General features: G+C 40.1%; 1 protein-coding gene across 1 annotated transcript; it reads left to right on the forward strand.

Moving 5' to 3' along the window:
• Nucleotides 1-439: 439 nt before the first annotated feature.
• Nucleotides 440-24,393, forward strand: RET (ret proto-oncogene). Its single transcript, XM_054276728.1, has 14 exons — nt 440-711; nt 1,881-2,006; nt 2,805-2,915; nt 5,424-5,543; nt 6,158-6,414; nt 7,529-7,676; nt 10,854-10,961; nt 12,469-12,683; nt 12,784-12,906; nt 14,573-14,643; nt 18,431-18,568; nt 20,442-20,541; nt 21,474-21,621; nt 23,508-24,393. Exons 1-14 carry the CDS (start codon nt 480-482, stop codon nt 23,663-23,665), a joined length of 2,055 nt encoding a protein of 684 aa, XP_054132703.1. The 5' UTR covers nt 440-479; the 3' UTR covers nt 23,666-24,393.
• Nucleotides 24,394-27,440: the final 3,047 nt, after the last annotated feature.

A 27,440-nucleotide genomic window follows, 5' to 3' on the forward strand; every position in this document is an offset into this window, starting at 1 on the left:
TTACTTGAAGAGAGTCTCAGTTTTGTTCATGCTGAGCTCTTTGATTTCTCAAGGATGACACAGTTTATTCAATGGTCAGCCTGAGACAGAACAGAGATTGAACTCAGAATTTCCCAAATCTCAGGGTCTTGTTCCCACTGAACACTGCTGCCCATCAGCAGTAGGCACCAAATACCACTGAGTCTGTGTCAAGGCTTTTTGCATTTTCACTGCTAGTCTGAAGACAACAGTTAATGCTTTATGTCTCATTTTTACTGAGGATAGATCACACTTAAAGCATTTACATACTGCAATTGTAGGAAAATAACAAATCTGTAAACCCCAAATAAACACTGAATTTGGCAAGGTGTAGTATGCTCCATTTTATTTCAGATATTTTTGAGAAGCACTAAATATTTTTTCTGAAGAGTTTTGTTCCTGTCTGTGATTTCTTTGTTGATGTTTGAGCCTAGGTGGGAAAGATCTGCGTTGAAAACTGCATGAAGTTCCGTGGTGTAAACATCACCTACAAGTTGCTGTCCCCCAACTCGAGCTGCCATCCTGTCAGCATTCTGCAAGGCCGAGAGGACAAATTTGGGAGCCTGTATGTGAACGATTCCTCAGTGCTGCGCAGACCTGAGTGCAAGGAGATCCAGTACACTGTGCAAGCCACTGACAAGCAGAGCAGGAAACACACCAAAACCCTCCTCACTGTTGTCCTGGAGGGAACTCGTAAGTACCCCTGTCACAACTGTTGGTTGATTAGCAAGCGTTACTGGTGTGAGGTGGTGCATTAGCAGGGTGACCTGTAAAATGATGGCATTAACAATGAAAATGAGTCTGAGCTACAAGATAATGGATCACAGAGTTTGGATTTTGAATTTTGATTTGTGCCTTCCTGTAGTAGCTATTTGTTTGAAGAACTAATGTACAGAAAGGTGAGATACTGTATGGAATTCATAATGTTCATGATGACCTTTGATTAAGAAGAATCTTTAGTGTGTGTGTGTCTATGTGTGACCTTTATTTTGTATTTCACATATGCCTGTGGAAGAAGAAAAAAGGTCTGTAGGCACATGTGTGTGTGTGTATCTATCTATCTGAAGAAAGAACTATACTGGCCTAAGTATGTTTGTTCACTGATTTTTCTCCTCCCTTCTCTCTAAAATTTTTTAATAGTATTCTTAGTATTCATGTAGCAATCACACTGAATTCAAGTTCTTAAGGGCAATGTGATGACCCACCCTTACGGAGAAGGAAGTTAAAAATATCCCGCAACACCCACAGAGGAGGATTTCACTGGAAACATACTCATTTCTCTGCAAACTGTATTCATTTTAAGCAAAACCATACAATTGTACCTGATCAATACCTCTGTTATATTTTATCAGTTCAGAACTCCTATGCCAAGAGCAAATGGTTTGAAGAAAAAGAAACAAAAAGCATGCAGTGGATTTTTCTTTTTGTACAAACCTCATATTGTCTGAAAACACATATTTCTAGCTGGTGCTCTTTGGGTTACTACTGTGTTAGCCCAAGAACTAAGTATTTCCCCCTAATTAAACATTCTGTATGAAGCTGTAGGTATTTATGCTTCCCATTCTTCTGTTATCAGTATGTTTGCACAAATCTTTAGTTCTAGGCAGTGACAGTGTGCTGTCAAGCAGACATAACCATGCCTTCATGAGCTTGCTGTTCATCTTGTATTTCACAGAGAAGGAGCACCTGGGCTTTTCTTTAATTGTTCCCTAAGTTTACTGATAATTGGGTCAGTCAGTTTTCAGTCTTTCACTGCTTTGTTCATCTGTCTTTCCTTCCTATCTATCCCTAAAAACAGATTGCCTCTTCTGAGCTGACCTGCTTGTGTGCTCATTTCCCTTGTCCTGAATTTTTCCCAACAGTTTTAAAAAAAGAAGAGGACTGTCCTGACTCTTGTGCTATAAGTAAGCACCGTGCTGAATGTGAAGAATGTGGTGGCCTGGGAGTGCTAACAGGAAGATGCCAGTGGAGACAGGGGAGTGGGAAAGGTACATTTATGTTGTGTGAAGTCAAACTTCTGTTTGATTGTAATTGTGCCTTTGAGTTCCATAGATATAAACTGATTCATTCTGGCTGGAAAACGTGGTATGGTGAACTACACAGAAGCTAGGGCTAAAAAAAAAGAATCATAATACCCATATGAGGTATGCACTAAAAAGGAAAATGAGGTGAAGTTGGAAGGGCCATTCTTTATCTTGTCCCTGGTGATGCTGAACATGGTAAATAAACCAGCAGGAAGTGAACTGAGCTTGCAGCAGTGTAACTGGAGCAGGTGCTAGCAGGTGCAGCCAGCAGACAGTGAGCACAAAGCAGTGTCTCTTTCTGTGCTCTGGAGCACGGATCTGATGGGTGACAGCACTCGACTCTTGCAGAACAATGACTGTGTGTCGGTGCTTGATCCCTTCAAACTGCGTAAGTGTCATACATTCTCTACAACCACTTGTAACCCTCTTATTCAAGTGGGTGAAATTGTGTAGAGAAATCCTCAGATGTGAAAGCTGCTCTTCAGTCTCAGAGTGGTCAGCCAGCTCTTTTTCAAGCAGTATTCACAGTAACTGAAAGTGACATGACCAGAGGACTGTCAAAAGCAGAAAAGATAGCAAAAAATGGTTTCTTCCATTTGCCTTTATTTGTTGTCTTGCCTGTTACTTTAGCAGGTGTTTTAGTCATAGATGTTCATTTTAAAAGGCACCATAACCTGTGGTTTGGAGTGTTAGTGTGCCCTGAGAAGATACAATGAACTTTCCTTCCTTGTGGTATTAGTGCAGCTGTTTCTCCATTAACAGGGATCACCACAAACTACTCCACGTGCACCCCGAGCATCAAGACGTGTCCAGATGGCGTCTGTGATGCGGTGGAGGGCAGAGACCCGGCTGTGTGTCCCCAAGACTGCACAAGTAGGGAATGTTTTATCATGGGCTTTTCTGTTGCACCTCTGATTGCTTCCCACATATCACTTTCCCAAGCACAGATATTTTTACAAGCTCAGCATCTCTACATTGTATTTGAATCATTCAATCGAGTTAAGGTTATGAGGATTAATCTTGACCTTTTTTGAGCCAGGCAGGTGACACTGGCTGACTGATGGAGGGGTAAGGTGTTCTCAGCAACGCCCATCCTGCTGCCTGTTCGTTCGCAGGTGGTGATTTTCAGTGCAGGTACTTGCTGAAGAGGTTCAGATTCTAGGCACGTTAGTGCCTCACTTCCTAGCTCAAGTACAGTATGACAGGAACCAGCCTATTTGAGCTCCTGAGTAAATAAGTGAGAAGAAACAAATTTCTATTTAAAATAAGTGTGTTTACAAAAGATCATCTGGGGAAGTGTAGCTGCCCTTTTTAGACAGGGGGCCATCAGAATGATCCAGTGCCTTACCTGTTTGACGATCCAGGCAGATCCTCATGTGAGCAGAACTTATGAAGGCGGAATTTAAATGCGTTTGTGTTGGATCTTTTTACTTGACCGTGTATTTCTGCACTCCACTTGTGAATACCTGCAAGTTCACAATTCATTCTGAAGATATACAGGGTAGAAAAAACAGTGTAATTCTCTTGAGCAATTTCCATCTTCAGAGAGATGATAATTTTTAAGTGGATCTTTTTATCTGACAGTCTAATTCATGAATAAAGACACATGTTTCTTGAATGCTGCTTCTGACTCTGACATCATATACTTCAAGTTGAGATTTTAAAATGGAGTCTTAGAGGAACTAGCATTTTCTTAAAGCCTGGAACTTAATGTTCTTCTATAAAATTAATTACTAAAGAGGCTTCTTAGTATTTCTTACATGCAAGAATGGATTGTGTATTGTAAATTAGTATTATCAGAAAGATAATTATTTCATCACAGTGTATAAAAACAATCCATTAAGTGGGAGAAATGCTTGAAGGAAATGCAAGTAACTTCTCTAATCATCTGAAAAGAATTCCCAATTGGTAATAGTTGCAATAATTTGTCATTTTGAAAGTGGAAATATTTGTGCCAGGGGCTGCAGTACTAAAATAAGTACAACATATGCATCAAATGTTTTGCTCAAAAGAAATACTGTCTTTCTGGATAATAAGCAGGCGAGTAAGACAAGTTTTCAGGATGTTATGCAAGCCCTTTTAACGCCTAAGCTGAATAATTGTGTACATGACTTGACACAATTGAGAACCTGGGCTGATGCCCAAAAGCAGTATACTTGCAGACAAAAAAATGAGTTTGTTCTGGGAGCTCAGAGCTGCAGGAGTACCATTTTATCAGCTTTTACTGGCAGGGGACATTCCTTTGGAAATGGCAAACAATAAATAGGCCAAGATGTGTTAAGATCAAGGATATTCTTTAGGTTGTGAAAATACTGATTTCTGTAATTCATTTGTCGTTATGATGGCTATGTCCTTGAGTCCCAAAATTGCTTTCTCGCAGTAACACTATGAATATTACATTCAAGGGTACTCAACTGAAGCAGCTGGTGCTGTGGCTGTGCCTATCACTTAGAGGCAACCTAATTGCATTTTTAGCAAGAGACTTTCATGTAGTAAGCAACTGCTCAAGAACAGGTTAGGTAGGACTGGCTCATTGCCTGCTTCCGTCTGCTTCCAGGTTTTCAAACATAGGCAGGTATAGATAAATGCATACAATTTTCTGTGGCAAATGGAAACTTTATTTCATCACCTCTTCATGATGGAGGAAGTTGGCTGGGGAGAGGCAGGGAGGATAATGAGGAATTTTTGGGAACACCAGTGCTTTTAAGTGTCAGCTCAGAGGGCGGTGACTCAGCAGAGTCTCTTCCAAAATTAACCACCTGAGCTGCCTGTAAAATGCTCTTTGCAATAAAGGCAGTGTAGAGATAAAAATGTCCCTGCTGATAGTAATTTTTATAACATATACAAAAAAATTATTTACTTGGAAATGCAGTTGCTGTTACTCTACATGAAGAACTACTTGAAATCAAGAGTATGAGCTTCTGCAATTCTTTTACTAATATTAAATAATGCATTTTTAGATAGTGCAGTTCATTTTTTTTATCACTTTCACTAGGCATTTATTCTTAGTGCTTTGACTAGACTGTCCTGTGGCATTTTGCAGAGGTGGTTAAGTGTTTGTTATCTCCATGTGACAGTGGAACCAATGATACCTAGAACTGACTTTTCCAAGGTGTGGGAAAATCGGCATCAGAAGCAGGATAACTCAAGAACAGCTAATGAGGACTATGTTTAAACAGTGCAAGGTCCTCCCATTTCAGGATCTCAGAAATTTCATAATTTAGTCTTCCATCTCCCTTAGGAGTTCCTGTCATTATTCCTGCACTGTGCTCCCTGGTTCAATTTCAGATTCATACTGGGGTAAACCCATGGAAAACTGAGGCTTTTCTTTTCCCTTTACCTACATGTAAGAATCTTAGCCTGTTGTCTGTATTTGATTAGGTGGAAATATAATTGGTGGCCATGGGAAAGGCATTGGAAATCTTGGAATTAAGGCAGGACATGGGATTTGTTACTGCTTCCCAAGACAGAACTGTTATTGTGAGAAAGATGATATCAAAGGTAAGTCTAGTTGCTGTTCTGGTAGTAATCTTTTTCTTTGTATGCATCATGTGTACATATAGAACTCTACAGTTGTGGCCATGTTAATAAGCCATGTCTTTGGTCAGAGACTGCTAATAGAAAACTAGTGAGGAACTGGCACCTTGGCATCCACTATGGAGCCTGAAAATTTCCAGAATGTGTTATTTATAGCCATGGCTAAGGATTCATTTTTATTCATTGCTACTTGACAAACAAGTCGGTCATCCTTTGATTTCCAGCAGCATTTGCATTTCAGTGAGGCTTACCTGATATTTGCAGAGGCAGCTAGGAGAATTGGAATAATGATTTCTATTACTTTCAAGTAATTCCAGCTTCCTGATAATTTCTTAAACAATCTCAGCTTCAAAATGTCAGAGATAACCATCACCCATGGTGTCAGGAGGAGGAGTGCATTATTTTTTTCTTTGACCTTTCTGTGCAGTTGTTTGAAACAGATAATGAATATTTTAAATCATTTTTATTTTGCCTAATAATAAACATAGCATGAAATAGTTTGCATCTTTAAAACTGAATTATTATGCAGAAGTAAGAGGCCACAAGGAAAGTTCTGAGAAGCTCTTTTTGGTCTGCAGAGCCACTGTGTGATGACTTGTGCAAGACCGTGATCACAGGGGCAGTGGTGCTGTGCTTTGTCATCTCGGTGCTGGTTTCCTTCTACTGCATCCACCGGTACCACAAGAACTCCCCGAAGGCGCCCATCGCCTCGGCCGAGATGACGTTCCGGCGCCCCGCGCAGTCCTACCCCATCAGCTACTCCTCCAGCAATGTGCGCCGCCCCTCCCTGGACTCCATGGAGAACCAGGTGGCTGTGGACGCCTTCAAAATACCTGTAAGCCTGGCAGTGCCGTTTGGCATGCTCTGTTTTGGGGTCAGCCTTGTTTGTGCATGCAGATGATGTTGCAGGCATGCCGTCCATTCATGGAATCACCCGTTACCTTCAAATAGCAGCGCTGGAAATCATGTGCATGAAGATAGTTCATGAGTGATTGGATAAACATTTCGGTTTGCTGTGTAAGACCAGTACATTCTTCCTTTTTTATTATGCTTTAATACAGTGTAACATTTTAGGTTAATTTAAGGCAGTGATTTTCGCTGATGTAACTGAATCTGACAGTACTGTGGTTTTACTTTTAGCGCTGTCCACTTAAGCACTAACCATCTAACTCTCTATGATGTGCCAAAGTACTACAACAAGGCTAAGATTTAACATTACAGAAGAATCCCTCCTGAGATGACTTCCTGATTTCTGATATACACATTGTAGATATCAGTTGGTGTGGGAGTTTTGCCCACATTTAAGGACTTTTGCCCAGTCACGCTGTCACACCTTTACTCTACTTTTTCCTGCTTTGAATCACACACTATCCAGGATTTCTGTGAGATGGGGTGTTTTCATGAGCCAGCATGGTAGAGAATCACTGCTGCTTTATATGGCAGCATCAGATCTATTTTAGTGTTAGGTACTGACGTTTTCACAGACCTTGTGCTCTGTTTGCTTTAGTTTCTTGTCTGGTTTGTACATCTGTCCTAATTTTGCAACCTCAGAGCTTATTAGCACTAGTTTTGTAAGAAGGTGATTGTTGTCTCTGATCAATTCTTAAGGGAAAGCCTTATTCTGTGAGTAAAACTTCTCCATGAAAGTCACATGTTCAAAGTTACTCTGAAGGCAAGGATTTATCCTGTATCACTTCATTTTTCATTTGTACCCAATTTCCCAGACCTGTAAATGTAATCCATTATCCATAGACTGCCTGTACAGCCTGTTTTGAAGGTTTTCAGGTAAGGGAAAATACATTTGCAAAATATCTTGATACCCAGAAGCTTTTATAAGAACTCACTGATAAAAGGAGCAACCAAAGACTGCACACTCAAGTGCACCTATTCCTAGGAATAGCCTCTCCTTTCCTTGCTTCATCTCACAGGGTTTCTTTTCTCTCCTGCAGGAAGATCCAAAGTGGGAATTCCCTCGGAAGAACCTAGTTCTGGGCAAGACTCTTGGAGAAGGAGAATTTGGAAAGGTCGTCAAGGCCACAGCATTCCGGCTTAAGGGAAGGGCTGGCTATACCACTGTGGCAGTGAAAATGCTGAAAGGTACCTTCCCATCGGGGCTTTTGAAAAAATTTGCAAACTATTTGTGGTAACCTCTGCATAGATTTGAAGAGGGGCTTGTGTGAAAGCAAAAGGTCAGCTAAAAACCCAGCAGTGCCACAGCCTCTCTTTCTTCCAGCATTCTGATGCATTCTGACAGTCACAATCTGCAGATCTGTGACTTTAGCAGTTAGCATCACATTGATCCAAGTAAGTAATTCTAAATCATGATCTGCAAGGAGCCTCTGTCTTAACATAGCAAATGTATTCAATTCTGTTTGGCATTGATGGGAAGAATATTGCAAGGGTTTGTTAAAGCTTTCTGAGTCTTTTCCTCTATCCAGTTTCCATGGACAAAGCTTTTTAAAAAAATCATGTGATAATCATATGAAGAGACAGAACAGATCTGTTAACTTACTCTCCTGATTTAGAGTTCTGTCTAGTTTTATGCTTTCTGATCTGCTTTTCAATCACTAGGAGCTCTGTCAAAATGGCTTGAATAACCCAGTGCTGTCTCCTGCTGTTTTCAGTTTACCCTAAGACTTTAAACCTGGGGGGAACAAAGTATGCCTAGATAATGTTAAGATGATAATGTGAGACCTTGCACTGAGCCATTCAGTGCTGCTTGCGAGTAGAATCATGTCATTACAGGAAAATGTTATTCTTCTAATTTCCATTTCTGTTACATTGAAAGCACATTTGCCACTCCTTGAGAGGAAAGATGTGCATATCCCACCCCTTTACCTAAGAAGTAAATGCATTATGCAGTGAATGCCTTCATTGCAAGAGGTGTAGGTCGCATGGAGGAAGTTTAGGAACTAGGATTTTTCAGAAGTGAAGATTATTTAACTCTTACTTGTAATACTGAAGTAATGACCTGCATTGTATTGCGTTGTCAGTACAATAGTCACTATTTCATCTCATGTTTATTTGTGCACTTAGTGACACTGCTTTTTCTAGCACATTTTCATCAACACGTGACTCAGTTAAGATTCTAAGACATAGTGGTAAAAATGTTGCTTTTACTTGCAGATGGTTTGACATTCAGTTTTCCCTATCTATTATGAAGGACAGAATTGACTCAATTGACAATGTGAAGGAGTAGACCTTTATTTTAAGCACCTTACTTTAATAAATTGATCTGACATTTACAGTAATACTTCAGGCTCTAATGAATCCCTCTGTAATGTAAATTAAATTGCAGATAGTCACCTGAAATTTTATTTTCCAGCTTGACTGTGAAGAGCATTTGTCATTCTGCAAATATTTATGTGCTATTATTGGCTTAACTTTACTGTTCACACATGACAATTGAAGCATAAGGACCAGTGCATTAGCTTCAGTGGCCTTTGCTGTGCTGCCAGGAAGGACAAAGGGCAGTTATTTTGGATCAGGCCAGCACCACCCATTCTTTCCCTGTACCAGATGCAGAGCAGGTCATTTGTCAAAGTGTTTGGGGCTGTTATACACTGTGTGATCTTTAAAGGGCAGTGCTAGGCACACCAGAATGTTATTGCCTCTTATTGCAGGAAAGAGCTCTCCTGCCTGAGCTGGGTAGATGGGCACAATCTGAGTAAGAACAGACCAGGGCAGGACTCTCCCTACTGTGACAACTTGGTGTTAGGTACTGTGGAGGGAACAGGGAGCAATGGGCTGAGCCAAAATAGTCTTGGAGCTGTGGATGGAGGTGTAAAGGAACAGATGGGTAATTTTTTTCAGCTCATTATTACTACTTTTCTCATATTAATTAAATTTAACCTCCTATCTGATATGAATACCCTCATTACAATAAAATTAAAGGGGAAAACACCAACCAATTCACAAATACAAATTATTCACAGTTTGTTAAAATGAGTGGCCTAAAGCTTTAGAGCAAGTGTCTCCATTTGAGGTTATTTTTTTTGGTAGACAAGCAGGCATGGTACATGGTTTGTTCACATCACACAGCTCCAGAACTACAAAAATAGGACTTCTCTTACAGGCATTAAGTTGACATTCTTGATTTTTGTTTTACATAAATGTGCTTTTTGTAGTCTTTATCAGTAGTGAGAGATCAGCTGATACTGTTCTCCCTGAAGTAGAAGATTCTCTACTCTGAGTGCAGATTCTGACTACAAGATAATATAAGGCTGATACAAATGTGTAGTTCTGATACAAACATAACAGTAGAGCAGAATAACTGTTTTTATAAGGAGGTCAAACTGGTCACACATGAATAGGCAAATAAATCCTTTGGTGCTCCCAGCCTTTATGAAAAAAGCACACAGTACAGTACCAAAGAGCAGAAGCCAAACTTGTTTTTACTGTCCTTAAATCAGGATGAACACATCCTTGTCAATGCCCAGTAATGACACTTGAGGAACTGTCCAGGCTGGTTCTGTGTGTCAGAGAGATTAAGGATGAGGAAGAGTAAGGTTTATCTCTGACCTATGGTGTCTTTATGACTAGGGATCTTCAAGCCCCAGTGCCCTCAAAGAGGAAGCTTGTCAGTCTGAAGAATTCTGCAAGAAGGCAAAGCACTTGAAAGGCTAAGAAAGCCTGTTTTGCCATATGTTGCCACATGATTCTCACTGACATCAGTGAAGTCTACATACGTGTCCCCTGGTAAAATCAGTTTGTACTGTACATTTAGCTTCTGAACTGTAAATCTGGATGTATGCTACAAGAGTAAACCAGTAGATTAGTGGATTTTTAATCTGTTGGAAAATGTATTTAGGAGAAGGAGTGAGTCTATTTTTGTTTGATCAGCGTGAGAGCTTGGCTTTCATATGCTTCTGAAGCTTTTCTTGCACTGATTCACCCTAAGAAGTTGCTTTAGAACACCAGAAAAGGTCTATAATAATTTCATGGCATCTTTAAGACATTACAGACTCTGCTCCTGATTCCTGCCTGACCTCCTTGTTCTGCAGTCATTAGTACCAGGGCAGAGCAATGCCTAGAGCAGGCTGCTACCAAGCCAGAGCAGCAGCAGCCACATTCACTTGGTTCTGATGTGAATGGCTGCAGGACACCAGAGATGGGGAAATTTGTCTCCTGTGGGGAAATGTGGAGTTTTCCAACCTCTTGGTAACCCTGGCAGAGAAGGCAGATCTCGTATTTCAGCATATTTCAGACTTAAAATAGAGAACTCTTGAGTGATGCTTTCCTAACCAAAACTGTGTGTTTGGTCACTTTCTGCAGAAAACGCTTCGCAGAGTGAGCTGAGAGATCTCCTGTCAGAGTTCAACCTTCTGAAACAAGTCAACCATCCTCATGTCATCAAACTTTATGGAGCCTGCAGTCAAGATGGTAAATACTAAAAGTTTGTTACTAAGATGAAACCATCCAGAAAGGAAATTAAATGTAGTTTGTTGTTGGATTTCAACCACTGTTTAGTAATTGCTGAGCATACTTTAAATTTGCTGTTGGCTGAAAAAAAAATTAAAAAAAATTTAAAACATTATTAAAATATGAAATTATATTAAATGAATACAATATTTTAAAAATACTTGAAAGAAAAGGGAAATACTAATTCAGTGTAACTAAGCATTCTTCCTGGGGTTTTCCTCAGTGCACATTTTGATTCTGAAGCTATTTTAAATTAACAAGTCTCCTGCAAATTCTCTTCCAATCAATACATGTTTTTATGTTATGTTAATAATCAATGTTCTCAAATATGAGTTATATTTTAAGTTTAATTGAGTTTTCATTATTGTTGTTGTTATTTATACTAAAACAATGTAAATAGACAGCTACAGCCATATATAGATGAAGATAGTTGGATAGTTAGGTTGATCGTCAGTTTTCTTCCACTGTCTCAAAACTGTTCTCTCCCTTTTAGAAACCATTATGAAATGATTTCTAAAAGCCACAGTCATCAACAAGGGGTAAAATCTGCAGACACATGTATTATAAATTGCCAATGAAGCTAATGTTGATGTGCATAGGAATTGCTCATTTTAAGTGAAGTGGCATGGCAGCAATTCTCTTCCTTTTGCATCTGCAGTTGTGCAGCCTAAAATCACAGCATGGATTCTGCAACCTTGGGCAAAGGCCTGCCTTCTTTGCCCACCCAGTTCTGTTGCAAATGTCACTTTTTAGTTGTAGACAGAGAATGAAATTCAGGAGTCATCTCTTAGTAAGGTAATGAGCCAGTGGGGCTGGTTAGTTTTTTTTCTTTTCAGTACAAGGTATTTTTCATCCCAGAGGAAGTGAAATGTTACTGAGTCACAGGCTTTTAATAAATATCAAGTTAATTCATTAGTGTATGAGGTAGGAGGGCTTTGATACAGGACAGAAATGTATTTATCATTAGGTAGGTATTATTGAGTAGGTATTATTCATGTGGGTAATGGGGAGGAGAAATTAATGGGTTGTAATGGCAGAATGTTTCGAAGTGCTGTCAAAAGGCACCTTAAACACAGTGCTGGAATTAGCTGATTATTTGAGCTCAGTATCACAAGCTCAAGAAGATTATATTAATTTTAAAGTTTTCTAAGTTTAGCTGTTTCACAAATCTAATTTGTATGAAGGTTGTCTGGTTTTTTGGTCTCAGATTATCTAGATGAGGGATTATAGGCAAGAGCCAGCATTCTGCTTTGATTTAGCCTGAAACTCATTCTCTTTGCATTGAGGATCTAAGGAAAAACATTCTTATTTCATGGCTGACTCAGTGTTTTTTACACAAAGGGCAGAGGTGTCTGGGACCCTCTGATAGTTCAAAACAATGTGCTGATTACAAGAGACTTGTTTGAAAAAGACCCTTAAAATGGTTATCTGTGAATTGTTTAGTGACCTGTGTGTTTGTTTATTTCAGGCCCGCTGTATTTAATTGTGGAATACGCCAAATACGGCTCCTTGCGCAGTTTCCTCAGGGAAAGTAGAAAAGTGGGCCCGAGCTACGTGGGCAGTGATGGCAACAGGAATTCCAGCTATTTGGATAACCCGGACGAGAGAGCCCTGACCATGGGAGACCTGATCTCGTTTGCATGGCAGATATCCCGAGGCATGCAGTACCTCGCAGAAATGAAGGTAGGGCAGCCAGGGCTCATCTCAGCGTGTGATAGACTTGGAGCAAGCAGCTGGTTCCTCCACAACAAGCATAAACTCTTCTGTTGTTTCCTTCCAAAAGCTTGTGCATCGGGATTTAGCAGCCAGGAACGTCTTGGTGGCAGAAGGGCGCAAAATGAAGATTTCTGATTTTGGCCTCTCACGTGATGTGTATGAGGAAGATTCCTATGTAAAGAGGAGCAAGGTACAGTGTCTGTTAAAAGCAGTAGTGGAAATTATTGCCTGATCAAGGAAGTTAATTTATACTGTGTGGGACTTGAGCATGGATGAAAAGGAGAATGGCTGTTTTTATAAATGTAAGTAATTATTTTAAGAAATAAAAATGACAATGAAGCAAAAGCATGAGCTTAACCAGTGGGATATAAATACACATATATATATATATGTAAATATGTAAAATATGTATCATCTTTAAGTAACTACTACCTCTTCACTCCTCATTTATCCAGTCTTCTCATTCCACTCCTTATTTATCCAGTTCCTCATCAAACTATATGAGAACACAAACAAAAAACACCTTTTTTTTTTTCTTTCTCTCTTCCTATTTATAATTTAAAATATAAACTAAAAATACTGAAGAGCTGAAAAATATATAGACAATTTATATCAAGTTCCACACAACTTCCACAAGTCAGTCCTGGGCTAGACTGTGATGTTCGTGAGCGCAGCTTCCCACTGACTGTGTCAAATAAGCAGTGGTGGTTCAGTTCCCTCTATGGCTTCATATGAAGGAGCTGCCAGCAGGATTTTTTTGCATGTGAAAATGTTAAAATTTTATGAGAAGATTTCCATAAATAGTGTGAAGTTTTAGTTTAGCTTTCTCTGTTTTTAAGGGCCAGTTTGTGTGAATGTTGTGTAAGTCAGAATGAGTTGTGAAGAAAAAAGAAAAACTTCTAGAAGTCATGATTTTATGTAAAAGGGCATTGCCATGTTGATTTAGCTATCTTCTGATGGATGTGTTTTTACAATGATTTCTACCAGTTGCTCTGTATTTTAAGAGTAAAACCTATACATAAAGGCAGTTTGGCAGTTTAGTTTTGTTTGGTGGGGCATGATATGCTGAGTGGATATTTGCTCTTTACTTCTGAGGCACTCATCACTGTAGTATTATTCAGAGCCTAACAAGCTATCTGTCTGCTTGGATGGGGAGACAGGGAAAAGAAGAATTTGAGAAGGAAGAGGAAGTTTCAAATCCTCCTGAAATACTATATATATGGATTTCATGAGAATGAGAAGTAAGGCATATGAATGCTAATCATACTGGGAAGGTTATGAAACAGCTTGGAAATTTTGTATACCTAGATTTTCATGAATATTTGGGATGGATTACTCAGATTTTTCTCAGTGAATTTCTGCCAGTGAAAAATAGCAACTTGTAGATTCCACTTAGAAACTAGTAACCAAATATGATTGTCCAGGTTCAGTTCTGAAACCAGAGGTATCTGTAACATCCAGGTGCTTCTATTTATGCATCGTCCCTGGTGTAAATGAGATATTTCTTCTTCTTTAGCCATCATTCGTCATCATTTTTGCATCTGCACATTTTCAAAGCTCTTTGTTAAGAGAAGAGTTGAGTTTATCCGACTTAAACTGGTGACCACCTGCAAAAGGCCACACCAGCTTATTGCACATAATTAGATTGCTGAAGTGTGTAAAAAGACATGAACTAGTTTTTTTAAAAACACTTAAAATTATTCTTCTCACTGTTTTTCTTACGAAATGCCGAATCATAGGTACACTGGCAAGTGCTGTAGTATGGACAGACTTGTTTTACTATTTTGAGGATAAATATCTTGTTTTTTCACTTAGAAACTTATTTTTCTGACCATTACTGCTTCTTTACCTCGTAGGGTCGAATCCCTGTGAAATGGATGGCCATAGAGTCACTGTTTGACCATATCTACACAACACAAAGTGATGTGTAAGTGTAAACTCTTGAATACTTTCTGGTTTGTGTGCTTGTTTACGGAGCTGAGGGAGGGAGCACTGCAAGGTGTGTAGGAGCCAAAGCCATTACTCTTGCAAAGAAACATGAGAGAAGTCTGGATGGCACCATCAACTGGCAGTGATGCCCAAGATTTTTGCTGTTGAATTAAATCTGAATAAAATATTATTAGAGGTATTTATGTACATAATTCTTGTTGAAATGAGCAAGGGTTGATCTGTTCATGTGACATGATTGACTTTGAATATAGACACGAGTAAGTAGAGTTTGCTACAGGTAATGGTCATACCTGAACTTGTCTGTTCTGTTCATCATTTGTAACACCAAGTGGCAGGTGAGGGATGGAGTGGAAGAAGGAAGGGGAATTTAATGCCTGAGCTCTGTTCCTGTTGAAATCAACGACAGAACTCCAGTCAGCTCTGTCCAGTTTCAGTGCCAAGATACAAGCTTATATTCATGATTTCCTGAAGATGGATATGCTGGAATCTCCACCTCTGATGAAGAGGAGGCAAAGCAACCACAGCTAAATTATCCCCATGTCTGAAAAGCATGGGCCAGGCAGAAGAGTGTTTGTAGACATTTTCAATTCAGGATCAGATACTTTTAATTTCTTTCTCTCTGGGGTGAACGATGTTTGTGACTAGTCACCAGGCAGACTCTAAAGCTAAAGATTATTTATTTAGGAGAAAAACCTCTAAAGGACTGTAAAAGCAGAAGTACATAGGCCTGATTTTCTGCTAGGTAGCATCTTGATACTTTCTAAGTTTGCCGTTACACTCAAATGGAGTAAAACACCAATTTGGGTCGTGTTGCACTTTGAGGGGAAAAACACTTTGATAATAGCAGGATGTCAAAACATCCTTTGGATTTGTACTTCTAAAATTATTACCATTCACTTTTACTCTTCTCTCTGCAGGTCAGAGCAGTTTTAGTGAAATAAAATATTTTGCATGCCTTTGCAATTCCTTACAAAATGAATTTCCAAAGTATTTTCCTTTACTTTTTATCCATTGGAGTAAGAAAAAGAAAAAATAGAGATAATTCTTGGAAGAATGTCACTTAGGTCAGTGTACAGGTTTTTCTGGGTCTCTTTTTATCCTCCTCAGAGCACCCGTTGTGCTGACTTGCTTCTCTAAAATTACTTTTCCCAAAGAATCATTAAAATTCCTTTTAAAACTTCTAAGCATATTTTAAATTTCTTCAGTTTTGTCACTATGGTTTGGGGCAGAACAGATTGTGTTGTCATGTAACTGCTTCTTTTTTGATTGCTGATTGATCATCTGGATCCAGTAGCATTCCTCCCATTCCTTTTTCCTGGTGGGTGCTACTAAGGAAGCCCAGGAGCGTGTTTGCTGCCAGTGGGATCCAGCACCATGCAGAGATTGCCCAGCTGGCATCAAGCAGGCCGGCTCAGAGCCCTGGGCAGCACAATGTGCTGGTGCTGTGTCACTTCCCTGCCTCCCAGGGCTGCCTGAGGATCTCCATGCAGAGCTGTGCTGGCTGCCCAGCTTTCCTGGGGCTGCCTCAGGAACAGAGCATGGTGCTGTGTACCTTTGCTCCCATGCAGTGCCAGAAGGGCTCCAGGTGTCTGCTGTGCCTTTGTGCCTCACTGCTGGCTCACCTCTGCTGTGTCACTGTACATGGAATAATCCAGGAGTGCTGTACAGCAGCTCCTAACTTAGCCAGGTTCCTGCAGAGCAGAACTGACACACACACAGCTGCAGAGCAAATCCTCTCCAGCACCAGGTTCCACGGTGGCATTTCAGAGCAGCACACTGATCAATTAAGTACTCCTTTTGCTTTGTTGTTACTTCAGATAATTTCACTCACTGAAAGTATTATCTTATGGATATTCTCTGTTGTTTGTGGTGATGCAGTTATATTTTAGGTGAACATATTACCCCTCAACCATTCCAATATTCCCTTTTTTTCTGACACTCTGCTTCTGTTTTCCACCCTTTTCCTTCTCAAGCTGTTCTGTATAGTTAGTGGTTAGCAGAGTTTAATAACAGGACTACTTGCCAGCCTGTACAAAAACCCTATTTTTGCTTCAGAGGTCTATGACATCAATGGAAAGCTAACCTACTGTCTTCCTCTTCATGTACTTTTCTTTCCTGGATTTTTGTGATAATGCTTTTATTTTGCAATAAACATAATACAGTGGGAAATTCTTCATCCCTCATTTCTCCTCCTGTAGTACTTAATGTGTATAACAGTCTGAAAATACTGCAGCATTCTACAGCATTTATTCTAATTTGTTCACTTACTGAACAACTTCAGTTAAGAAATTGTTCATATGATCCCTCCTTCCATAGTCTGTAAAATTCCTCAAGTGGATTTTAGAAATAAAACCTGTCATGCTCCAAAGTTTATTTGAATTAATCATGGACAGAATTGTAACCTGATGGCAGAGCATAATTGGCTTCAAAAATGGTATGAGGAGAAATATTAATAAAGTATATGAAAATGCTATAAATATTCATAAGCTTTCAAGAATGTGCAGAGTGATTAAAAATTTATTCAGCGAATGGCATTAGGCAGAAGAATGGCAGCATATCACTTGAGACCATGTGAGAGTCACTTTGACTTCTCTGACAATTTGGGAAGTTTTATTGCTGTACCTTTGGGGTTACTTTTGTTCTTTAAAATGTGAGAAGTGCAGGTAGAAGGGAGTCAGACAGGAGATGAGGTATTTGGCTAACATTTTGAGATGGAATTTTCATAGGGAATTAGACATGGCTGTTTGGTTTGGCAGTAGGTGTCTAACACTTCCTGAAATTTTCTTAAAAATGGAGTTTACAGAGAAATTGCCCAAAGCCAGCATTTTAATAAATTGTATGCAATTTTGCTTCCAGATGCATCCCATTGAGCAGCCCCAGTGTTGGCTGGTTTCCTTCCTTTCAAACATTCAGATTTTGTCAGTCGTCAGTTGAGCAGATTCAGGGTGATTTGTAGCTTCTTTGTGTCTCAAAAAGCCTTTCAGTTAGAAAAGAAAAACATTTTTGCCTGTTTTCTCCTGGCTTGCTCTCCAGAAATGGACTAATTTATCTAAATATTTCTCACCCATTATGCAAGGTCTTTTTGTTTGAGCTCAGCAGTAAAGTAGGTTTAAAAATTCACTATTTCTTCTGTTCATTTCAGAAAATTGTTTCTTCTGTTCTGTGTCAAAGTTCATTTTAGGCATATGGTATTTCCAGAGGAAATTCTTTCCTCTTCTTTCATCAACTCTAAGAAGAAAATTAAGTCCCGAGTCACTGAAATGGCCCAAGAGACCAGCTGAAATCAAAGGTGTTACTTGTGATTTAAATAAACACATTGTGTTGCCTCATAGTCAAGACAGCAAGCCAGTCCTGTGGTAACTCTGTAAATTTAATTTAGAGTTATTTCTGAATACAAGAGCTAATTAGGGAGGTTAGACTCCTGCAGGAGCCCTGTGCAGCAGAGGAACAAGTCTTTGGTCTGGGCCACCAGAGGAAGGACTTCCTCTTGCTGCTGTCTAGAGAAGATGGATCTTCCCTGGGTATAATTAGCTTTTGTCAATGCATAAAAGAGGGGTATCTGTTTTCTCTCCTCTCTTGGTTGCTAACCTTTTCAATGCACATGGGAACAAGATGCACTGCTTGCATCTGAACAACTGCTCTGGCATGAGGTGTCTGGAGTTTTGTTGGGTTCTGAAAATACTGAAAGGAAATTTGTTGTGTAAATGCAGAATAAGCTCCTGAAACCTACCACTCTATTTAAAAGCTCATTTTGTCTTTTTCAGATGGTCATTTGGAGTTCTGCTATGGGAGATTGTTACTTTAGGAGGCAATCCTTACCCAGGTATTGCTCCTGAAAGACTCTTTAACCTCCTAAAAACAGGCTATAGAATGGAGAGACCAGAAAACTGCAGTGAAGAAATGTAAGTAACTCGTGATCTGATTAGATTCAGAGAACATTAATAAATATACTTGATGAAGAAGGTTTAAATAATTACCTCAGAAATACTATTCTGTATTTCTTAGAGATATAGTCAAATTGTGTTTTGCTTAAAGAATGTCATGAAATTAATGGACAGTAAAGCAAGGGGGGGAAATTGCCCACAGAATGCCTGCAACTATATCCAAAACATTTGTACGGTATTGAATAACATGCTTGCCAAACAATTAACAGAGTTTGTGCATTCAAAACTTCTGAGGGTAGAGGAAGGAGGAAGCTTGCATAAAACACAGTGGTAGCTGAAATATTCAAGAAAATGTCATAGTACTTTCTGCAACTGAAACAGATATTGCATGCGCAGTCATTGTCTATAAGTTTCCAGAGGAGAAATGGTACCTTGGCCCGGAAATGTACACCCTTGAAGATAAAAGTTTTCTGTGATTTGACAAGCCAGTGGCTTTGGAGACAGTTCATAATTTTTTAGCTGATTTATTAAAACACAATCAATGTGAAGTATCTTTTGTCTGTGATCTTCCATGGCATTTGGAGATGAGGTGTGATTTTATGTTCAGCCTGCAAATTTGATCATGGCTGTGGTATTTTGAAAGTTCCCAAGCTTTAAACATTGTGACCACTCCTTTGACTGATTTTCAGTTGGAATGATGCTTTGACCACATCTGGGCTGAGAAAAAAAGGTTTAAATAAATAATAGGTTTTTTGACATACGGAGAAAAACATTAAGTATTTCCAAATTTAGGGGAGGGTAGCAGTTTACAAGAACGATTGGCAAATATCATCTAAGAAATGTATAATACTAATCTTTGTTTCATCTCAGTGAGGAGTACTCATTCCAAAAACATTTTATGTCATTGATAATTATTAGTTTAGGCAAGCTGACCACATCTGAGTTTCTGGGATTTTTTTAATTGAAACTAAATCATGGTTTTCTGAGTTTTCAGATTTTATTCTGTTTTACTCGGAAATTTTTCTGACAGCTTGCGAAAGCCCACTTTAAGGACCACTTTTCTCAAACTGAATTCTCTCCCATATGCAGTCAAGTACGAGAGGGATCATGGATGAAGGCATAAAATGCAGTGCTTTTCAATAGCTTCCTGTAGTTCTCATAACCCACTGTCTCCACCATTAGAGCACTTACGGGGACAGATCCCTCAGTCCTGAGAACAGCTGAGCTAGAAAAACTACATGAATGGCACAGGTTGGAGAGTCACGCTCCAGAACTTGCCCATGTCTGTGTGATAGTCACTCAACTATAAAACTTTAGTTCTGTTCCCTTTTCTTTCCAGAATCTATGCTATAGAAGGCAATTAAAGAGAGAATAAATATAGGTTTACTCAAAAGAACAATAATAGAAGTCATCAAAAGAACATTAGTTTCTGCAAATAGGCTAGGCAAACATTAGTTTCTGCAAAAAGTTACAGAAACTTAAGAATTCGAGCAAATGAAAACCAAAATTCTGCTTTTTGGTATAACAGCAGAGTTTTTCAGTTTGATACACGAATTTCTTCAGTGTCATATACAAAGTGAAGTAGCAGTCTGGCATGCTGCCCTGCATTTGAGGTGGTCCCTTGAGAAAGTGAAACCTGAGACTACAGTCCTTCAAGGGCAGCCAAGTGCATCATCATTTAAACTCTTGGAGACTCTTGAAAATAAAAGCCCATTGTTGTGAGTGTCAGTTGTTAATTCCAGGGAACATTTAACAGTCCTCACAACAGAGATTGATGTACTTGGGGTTGGCCTTCATGCCACAGTTAAGGTCAGTGCTGTAAATCATTAGAGCAGAAGCATGAGCCATTTCTAACAGTTTGGGGTTTTTTCCACCCTGTGATGGGTCCCAGGTACAGCCTCATGTTGCGCTGCTGGAAGCAAGAAGCTGATAAAAGACCAACATTTACTGAGATCAGCAAGGAACTAGAGAAGATGATGGTGAAGAGTAGGGTAAGTGTGCAAAGCATGGATTTTGAAAGTTTTTGTGGTCTTCTGAGCTTGAATGTACAGAAATAATTACTTTTTAATTTTATTTTAAGGTAAAGTAACTTATTTTCATCAAATCTTGAAGCATTTACATACCTAGTTCCTTCCACATGCATGCAGCTTTTTGAAAGCAGTACTACCTCTTCTAACAGCTTTGGTGACTTCAGCCCAAAATGTGGATGGATTTTCCTTAACCTATTTTCTTTAAACAATAGTAATAATTTAAAAACTATTGCAAAAAGTTACTCCTAAGTAAATAATGCTAGAGAGCCAGAACTAGAAGAATGTAGTATTTCATGCATTTAAATTTGTTGAAAATGCTTCACATTCTTTTTTTTTTTTTTGCTTCAAAGCAATTCAACTACACAAAAACCAATGAATTCTTTGGTGACCTAAATATTTAGTTTTAGAACAGCAACCAAAGCTTTATTTGGTGATATTTACATAGTTATTTTATGCATTGTTATGTAATAGCTTTTGTAAAATGATTATGAGATATGAGTACCTTGTCCTTTAAGCATGCATATGTATCTCCATATATATATATATATATATATTTCAGGCATACATATGGAGCAGGCATGCCAGCAGCTGAAGGTCGAACAAAGCAGTTAGGACAGCTTCTCAGTTTGTTGTGTGTTGTGCTGATGTGCAGAATTGAGTAGGGGGAGTATTCGTATGTCCGTAGCAGGGGCAGTGTTGAGGCAAATCAGCTTCCAGAGCTGCTGTGGCTGTGGAAAGCAGAGCCTGCTCAGGTGCCAGAGGTTCTAGAGAAAGGTGGATGCAGCGGGTCTGTAGTTCCTTGCTGTAAAGAAAGCAGGTGCGCATTTATGCTTGTTACCCAAACAGCAACACTGCCACATGCATTAATGCAGCTTCTTGTGTCCATTTCTCAGGACTACTTGGACCTTGCGGCTTCCACGCCCTCCGACTCCCTACTGTACGATGACGGGCTCTCCGAAGAGGAGACACCTCTCGTGGACTGTAATAATGCTCCCCTCCCTCGAACCCTCCCTTCCACATGGATTGAAAACAAACTCTATGGTAGAATTTCACATGCATTTACTAGATTCTAGCAACACACACAAAAAAGTTGATTTTTCTTCTGCACTGTTCTCAGACTCTGTAACCCCATTACAGTGTTTCTTGTCTGAATGAAGCCAATCAAAAATTGCTTGGAAGCTTTTTTTGGGTTGTTTTTTTGTTTGTTTGTTTGTTTTTTCTTTTTGGTAAATGTCAAAGTTTGCATCAGGATCATCCTTTAGTCATTTTGCAGCTGTGTCTAAAATAAACATTTTAAAAGGATGTGAAAATAAGTAAAATTACTAGATATCATACAGTAAAAGCAAAAAAAAAAAGATCAGGGAAGTATTCTCAGGGGAAATATAAAATGCTAATGAGTATCTAATTCAACTATCCTGTTGGGGGAGGCTACAACATTTAAAATATGTTAGATTCTGCACCTCTAATTTAAGCAATAGACTTTTTTTTAATACTGTTTTTTGCCATAACTCAGTGATAAGACTCATCTGCAACATTTTTCATTTATTCAGAAGGATGTCTAAATTTCAGCTGCTATTAGTACATTTTGGATCTATAAGCTGAAATGTATGTAATGTATCATAGGATGAAAACAGATTATTATATACAGAAGGTAGAAATACTGTATATAAATATTATATACAGACTAAAATGACATGTGAAATCCTTTGAAAGCTTAATTAACAATGGGCATTTTGAAAATATCAGCTGTTTTCACGTCCTTTGATTTGTTATGAACATGTTAGTACTAAACCTCAACTCAATGATGTAGCAAGTGTTTTTAAAAAGAACATATGCTTTCATATTGTGATGGTGAGATGGACAGTAAAAATGGTTCTTGCCAAAACTCCTATATTTTGTCTTCTGATTAAATATTCTACATGGTTTTAGATACTTACTAACATCAGATAGTTTTTTCATTCTTCAAGCAGTATGACTTTTGAAAAGTTGGATCTTTTAGTTTAAAAGTTGCCATTAATACATGGCTTTGGGTCTATTTTTGATCTATACCTTAGCTATTATTTTCTTCATTAGGTTTTCTCAACTCATGTTGATTTTGGGGCACTTAGTGAAGTAGCAGAAAAAAGTTGCCACAAGGTTGGTGGCAGATGCTGAATGCTTAATAAGCAACAGAATCAGATTTCTGTTTTGGAAAATCTCAACCCTGCTATGGTTCTGTGCTTGCACAGCTGAATCAACATGGTGCTAAGCACTCTGCGTCCATTTTGGTTATCACTTGTGCCTGAACACAGAAACAGTTACTGCACTCAATGCAAATAATTACAGACCTGAAATACAACTTGAAATGCTGAATCAAGACAGGAGTGCTCAGCACTTTGTTGGACTTTACTCAGTTGCACTCCTGGGATTTCCTGAAATTAAGCAGAGTATCCCTGGTGGGGGTGTGAAAATGTCCCCAGAACCTCACTGAAGCCAAAGGAAAAGCACCCATTTAAGTAAATGGAAATATTCTATCATTGCAATGGACTTTGGATCCTGTCCCAAATAGGTTTATTAATTCTTGGAGCATTTCCTGTACAGCAAGAACTTTCTCTTGCAAAGCAATATATTGCTACATGATTGTTAAATTATAAAATTATGGAAAGTTGGAGGCTTATGAGAAGAACAATTCTTAACTTTTTATTATGCACATGTGCATGCATGCACACAATTTTTTATTGAGTAAGCACTTTAATTTATCCAGGTTTTTTGCCTGCATCTGAATTTCTGCTTCAGGGATTTCAAAACACCATTTATATGAATTGATTTGGGACAAAATCCAGTGGACTGGCTTAAAGTATTGAAGGGAGTTTTGCCAAGGGCCTTACTGTCTGCACATGAAGTTATGGTTCTTCAGTGCAGAAAAAATTATCTGTTTTCATTTTTAGGCATGTCATACCCGAACTGGCCTGAGGAGAGCCCCGTTCCACTCACAAGATTCGATGGCACTAACTCTGTGTTTTCAAGATATGCAAATGATAGTGTATATGCTAACTGGATGGTTTCACACTCAGCGGCAAAATTTATGGACAAGTTTGATAGCTAAAATTTTCTTTGTGAAAGGTAATGGACTCCTGAGGAAAGCAAGGAGGCAAAGAGTGGGAAGTCCATTGACTTGTTCTTTGTACAATCAACAACGAACTTTAAAATTGGCAAATCCCTTTATTGATAGTTTTTCAAGTGTGTTATTTATGCTGAAGACTATAATTGGCACTCTCCCCTTTCAGAAAACATATCAAGCTGAATAAGAGTTGTAGTTCTGGTACTTCTTTCTAAGTTGCCAGTTTGCAAATGGTTCCATTTGGCAACTTCTTAGAGCAAATGGCCTTGCACTTCATCCTCAGTGGTTTTTAGACTAACCATCCTGTGTTACAGCATTCTGGGATGGTAAAACGTACTTGAACTGCTACTTTTATAGTGGCTGTTAGCATACAACCACTTGATCTAAGCAGGAAGCACAAACAATATATAGAAGGGAGGAGGGAAAGAGGTTCCTAGATTACTGAACTTGCTATCAAATGTTAGAATGTTAGAGTGATGTTGGCACTAACAAAGCCAATATCTTGGTTTGGAAGCAAACATTTAGTAACTCAATAGAGGACTTGAGATTCAACATTTGAAGTCTTGTAAAATGTATTGTTTTGTCTTAATGAGAAGAGAATTTGTTTTATTAGTCTTAACTTCTCTTACCTTTAGCACAATGGAGATAAATTTGATACAAGATAAGCTGTATAGACTGATGGCAATCAAGAATGTTCGTCTGACACATTTACTTTCCATCACTTTTCATGTTAGTAATGTTAAAAAATACAGTCTTGTACAATCATAGTTTCTTTTATGAGTTATAAATAGGTTTTTAGACTGAATTCATAGAATAGAATAGTGACATCATAGAATGGTTTCTGTTGGAAGGGAACTTGGAGGTCATCTAGTTCCAGCTCCCTGCCCTGCTGCCCGCTCCTGTGTTGTGGAGAGGGACACCTTCCACTCAGCCAGGTTGCTCAAATTCCCATCTAACCTGGACTTGAACACTGCCAGGGATGTGGCATCCACAACTTCTCTTCAACCTGTTCCAGTACCTCACCATCTTCACAGTAAATAACTTCTTTTTAATATCTAACCTAAACCTGCCTTCTTTCAGTTTAAAGCCATTTCCCTGTCCTAACGTTACATGCCCCGATAAAAACTCCCAATCCAGCTTTCCTGTAGCTACTTTAGGTACTGAAAGGTGGCTCTAAGGTCTCCCCAGGGCCTTCTCTTCTCCAGGCTGAACAGCCCAAACTCTCTCAGCCTGTCTTCATAGGAGAGGTGCTCAGCCCTCTAGACAGTCTTTGTGACCCTTGTCTGGACCCATTCCAACAGGTCCATGAAGTCCTTATGCTGGGGGTGCCAGAGCTGATGCAGCACTCTGGGTTGGGTCTTAAAAGGATAGAGTAGAGGGGGAGAAACCCCTCCTTGACCTGCTGCCCACACTGCTTTTGGTGTAGCTTGGGATACAGGGGGCTTCTTGGGTTGTAAAAATATATTCCCTGTTCATATTGAGCATCTCATCAATCAACACCCCCAAGTCCTTTTCCCCACAGGCTGCTCTCAGTCCATTCTCCAGCCATCCTGTCTTTGTGTTGGGATTGACCTGACCCAGGTGCAGGACCTTGTCTTGCTTGTTGAACTTGATGAGGTTTGTGTGGGCCCACCTCTCAAGCCTTTCAAGGTCCATGTGGATGGCATCCCTTCTCTCCATGGTGTCAGCTGCACCACACAGCCTGGTGTCACTGAAAAACTTGCTGAGGGTGCCCTTGATGCTGCTGTGGATGTCGCCGACAAAGGTGTCAAACAGTGCCAGTCCCAATACCGACCCTGAGGAACCCAGCACTGGTCTCCACTTGGACATCGAACTGTTGACAGCAGCTCTGAGTGTGACCATCCAGACAATTCCTTATCCACTGCATGGTCCTTCCATCAAATCCATGCCTCTTCCGTTTCAAGACAAGGATGTAATGTAAGACAATGTCGAATGATCTGCACAAGTCCAGGTAGATGGCATCAACCCCTCTTCTCTTACCGACCAGCACTGTAATCCTGTCACAGAAAGATGTTTGTAGGGTTTGCCCTTAGTGATGCCATGTCACCCTATTTTCCATGTTTTGTCATCAGGTTCCGTGGACTTGTGGACCCTCAGGTTCCTGAGCTGGTTCAGAACCTGATCTTCCCCTCTGGTGGGAGTTTCTTTATTCTCACAGTCCCTGCCTTTGCCACCTTGCAAAGGGGCTCATGCAGACTTGGGCCTCAGTGGCTGAAGAACTGGCTGGTGAAGATCAAGGCAAAAATGTATTCAATGACATTGCGTACCTCAGCCTTATCCATGTCCCAGGTAACCGAATCTCATTTCTTTCCGGAGAGGGCTCACATTTTCACTGATGTACCTGTAGAAGCTTTTTTTTCTTGCCCTGATGTCCTTGGCCAGATAGAATTCAGTCAGGGCTTTAGCTTCCTAACCTGATCCCTGGCTGCTTGGACAATTTCTCTGTATTCCTCTCAGGCTGTCTGTCCTTGCTTTCACCCTTTTTCTGTGGGGGGAAGCATAGGCTTCCTTTTTGTGTTTGAGTTTGTCTGGGAGCTCCTTGTTCATCCATGCAGGTCTCCTGACATTTCTGCCTGACTTCCTCTTTGTTGCATTGGTCCTCACCTTGCAAGAGGTGATCCTTGAACATTAACCACCTTTCTTGGGTCACTCTTCCTTTCAGGGCTTTATCCCACAGTACTCTACCCAGAAGATTCCTGAAGAGGCCAAGGTGTGCCTTCCTGATGTCCAGGTTAGTGAGCTTGCTGTGTGCCTCCTCGCTGGCCTCAGGATATTGAAGTCCACCATTTCATGGTCGCTGCAGCCAAAGCTGCCCTTGAGATTCACATTCCCCACCAGCCTCTCCTTGTTGGAAAGAACAAGGTCCAGCATAGTAACTCTCCTCGTTTACTCCTTAGTCACTTGGAGAAGTAAGTTATCTATTAATCTCTTGTATTGCTCGTGCCCTGCTGTGTTGTCCCTCCAATGGATATTGGGGTAGGTGAAGTCCCCCATGAGGACCAGGGCCTGTGAATATGAGGCAGCACCTCTCTGTCTGTAGAGGGTCTCATCTGCTTGGATCTCATCTCCTGGCTGGGTGGCCTTAGACTCCCACTGTAATGTCACTTGTCCTTGCCCTCCCTTTAATCCTCGCCCATAAACTCCTCATCCAACCCCAGTACAGCTTCAAACACTCCACATGGTCATGGACATAGAGGGCAGCACTCCTTTCTCCTGTTTCCTGCCTGTCCTTCCTAAAGGGCCTGTATCCTTCCACTCCAACACTCCAGTCACAGGAGCCATCCTACCACTGATACCAGTAAGCTCACAGCCCTGCAGGTGTGCTCAGTCTCCTGCTGCTCTTGTTTATCCCCCCATGCTATGTGCATTTGCAAAAAGGCATTTAAGTTGGGCCTCAGATGGAGCAGACTTACTGGCAGGAATGGCTGGAATTCCCTTGCACAGCACTTCAGGTTCTCTCTTGCTGATTTGCAATCCCTCTCCAAGCTCTGGGTGTCCCTTGCTGGTGCTGGCATCAAATGAGTGGGAGTGGAATGGATTGAGGATTCCCTCTCTCAGCCACTTCAGTGTAAGCCTTCTTCACCAGCTTGGCAAGCCTGTGACCAGCAGTGCTCTGGCCGTTCCTGCCAGGTGGGCCCCCATCAGACCCCACCAGTCCAGGCTTTCAGCACGAGTCCCCGGGAGCAGCCAGACCCCTGGCTGTGGCACTAGGCCCCTCACCATCTGCTGATTTGCCAGA

The sequence above is a fragment of the Melozone crissalis genome, unplaced genomic scaffold (assembly GCF_028551555.1).
Source record: "Melozone crissalis strain CALT ecotype California unplaced genomic scaffold, PUWL_Pcris_2 ptg000019l_1, whole genome shotgun sequence".
Classification (NCBI taxonomy): Eukaryota; Metazoa; Chordata; class Aves; order Passeriformes; family Passerellidae; genus Melozone; species Melozone crissalis.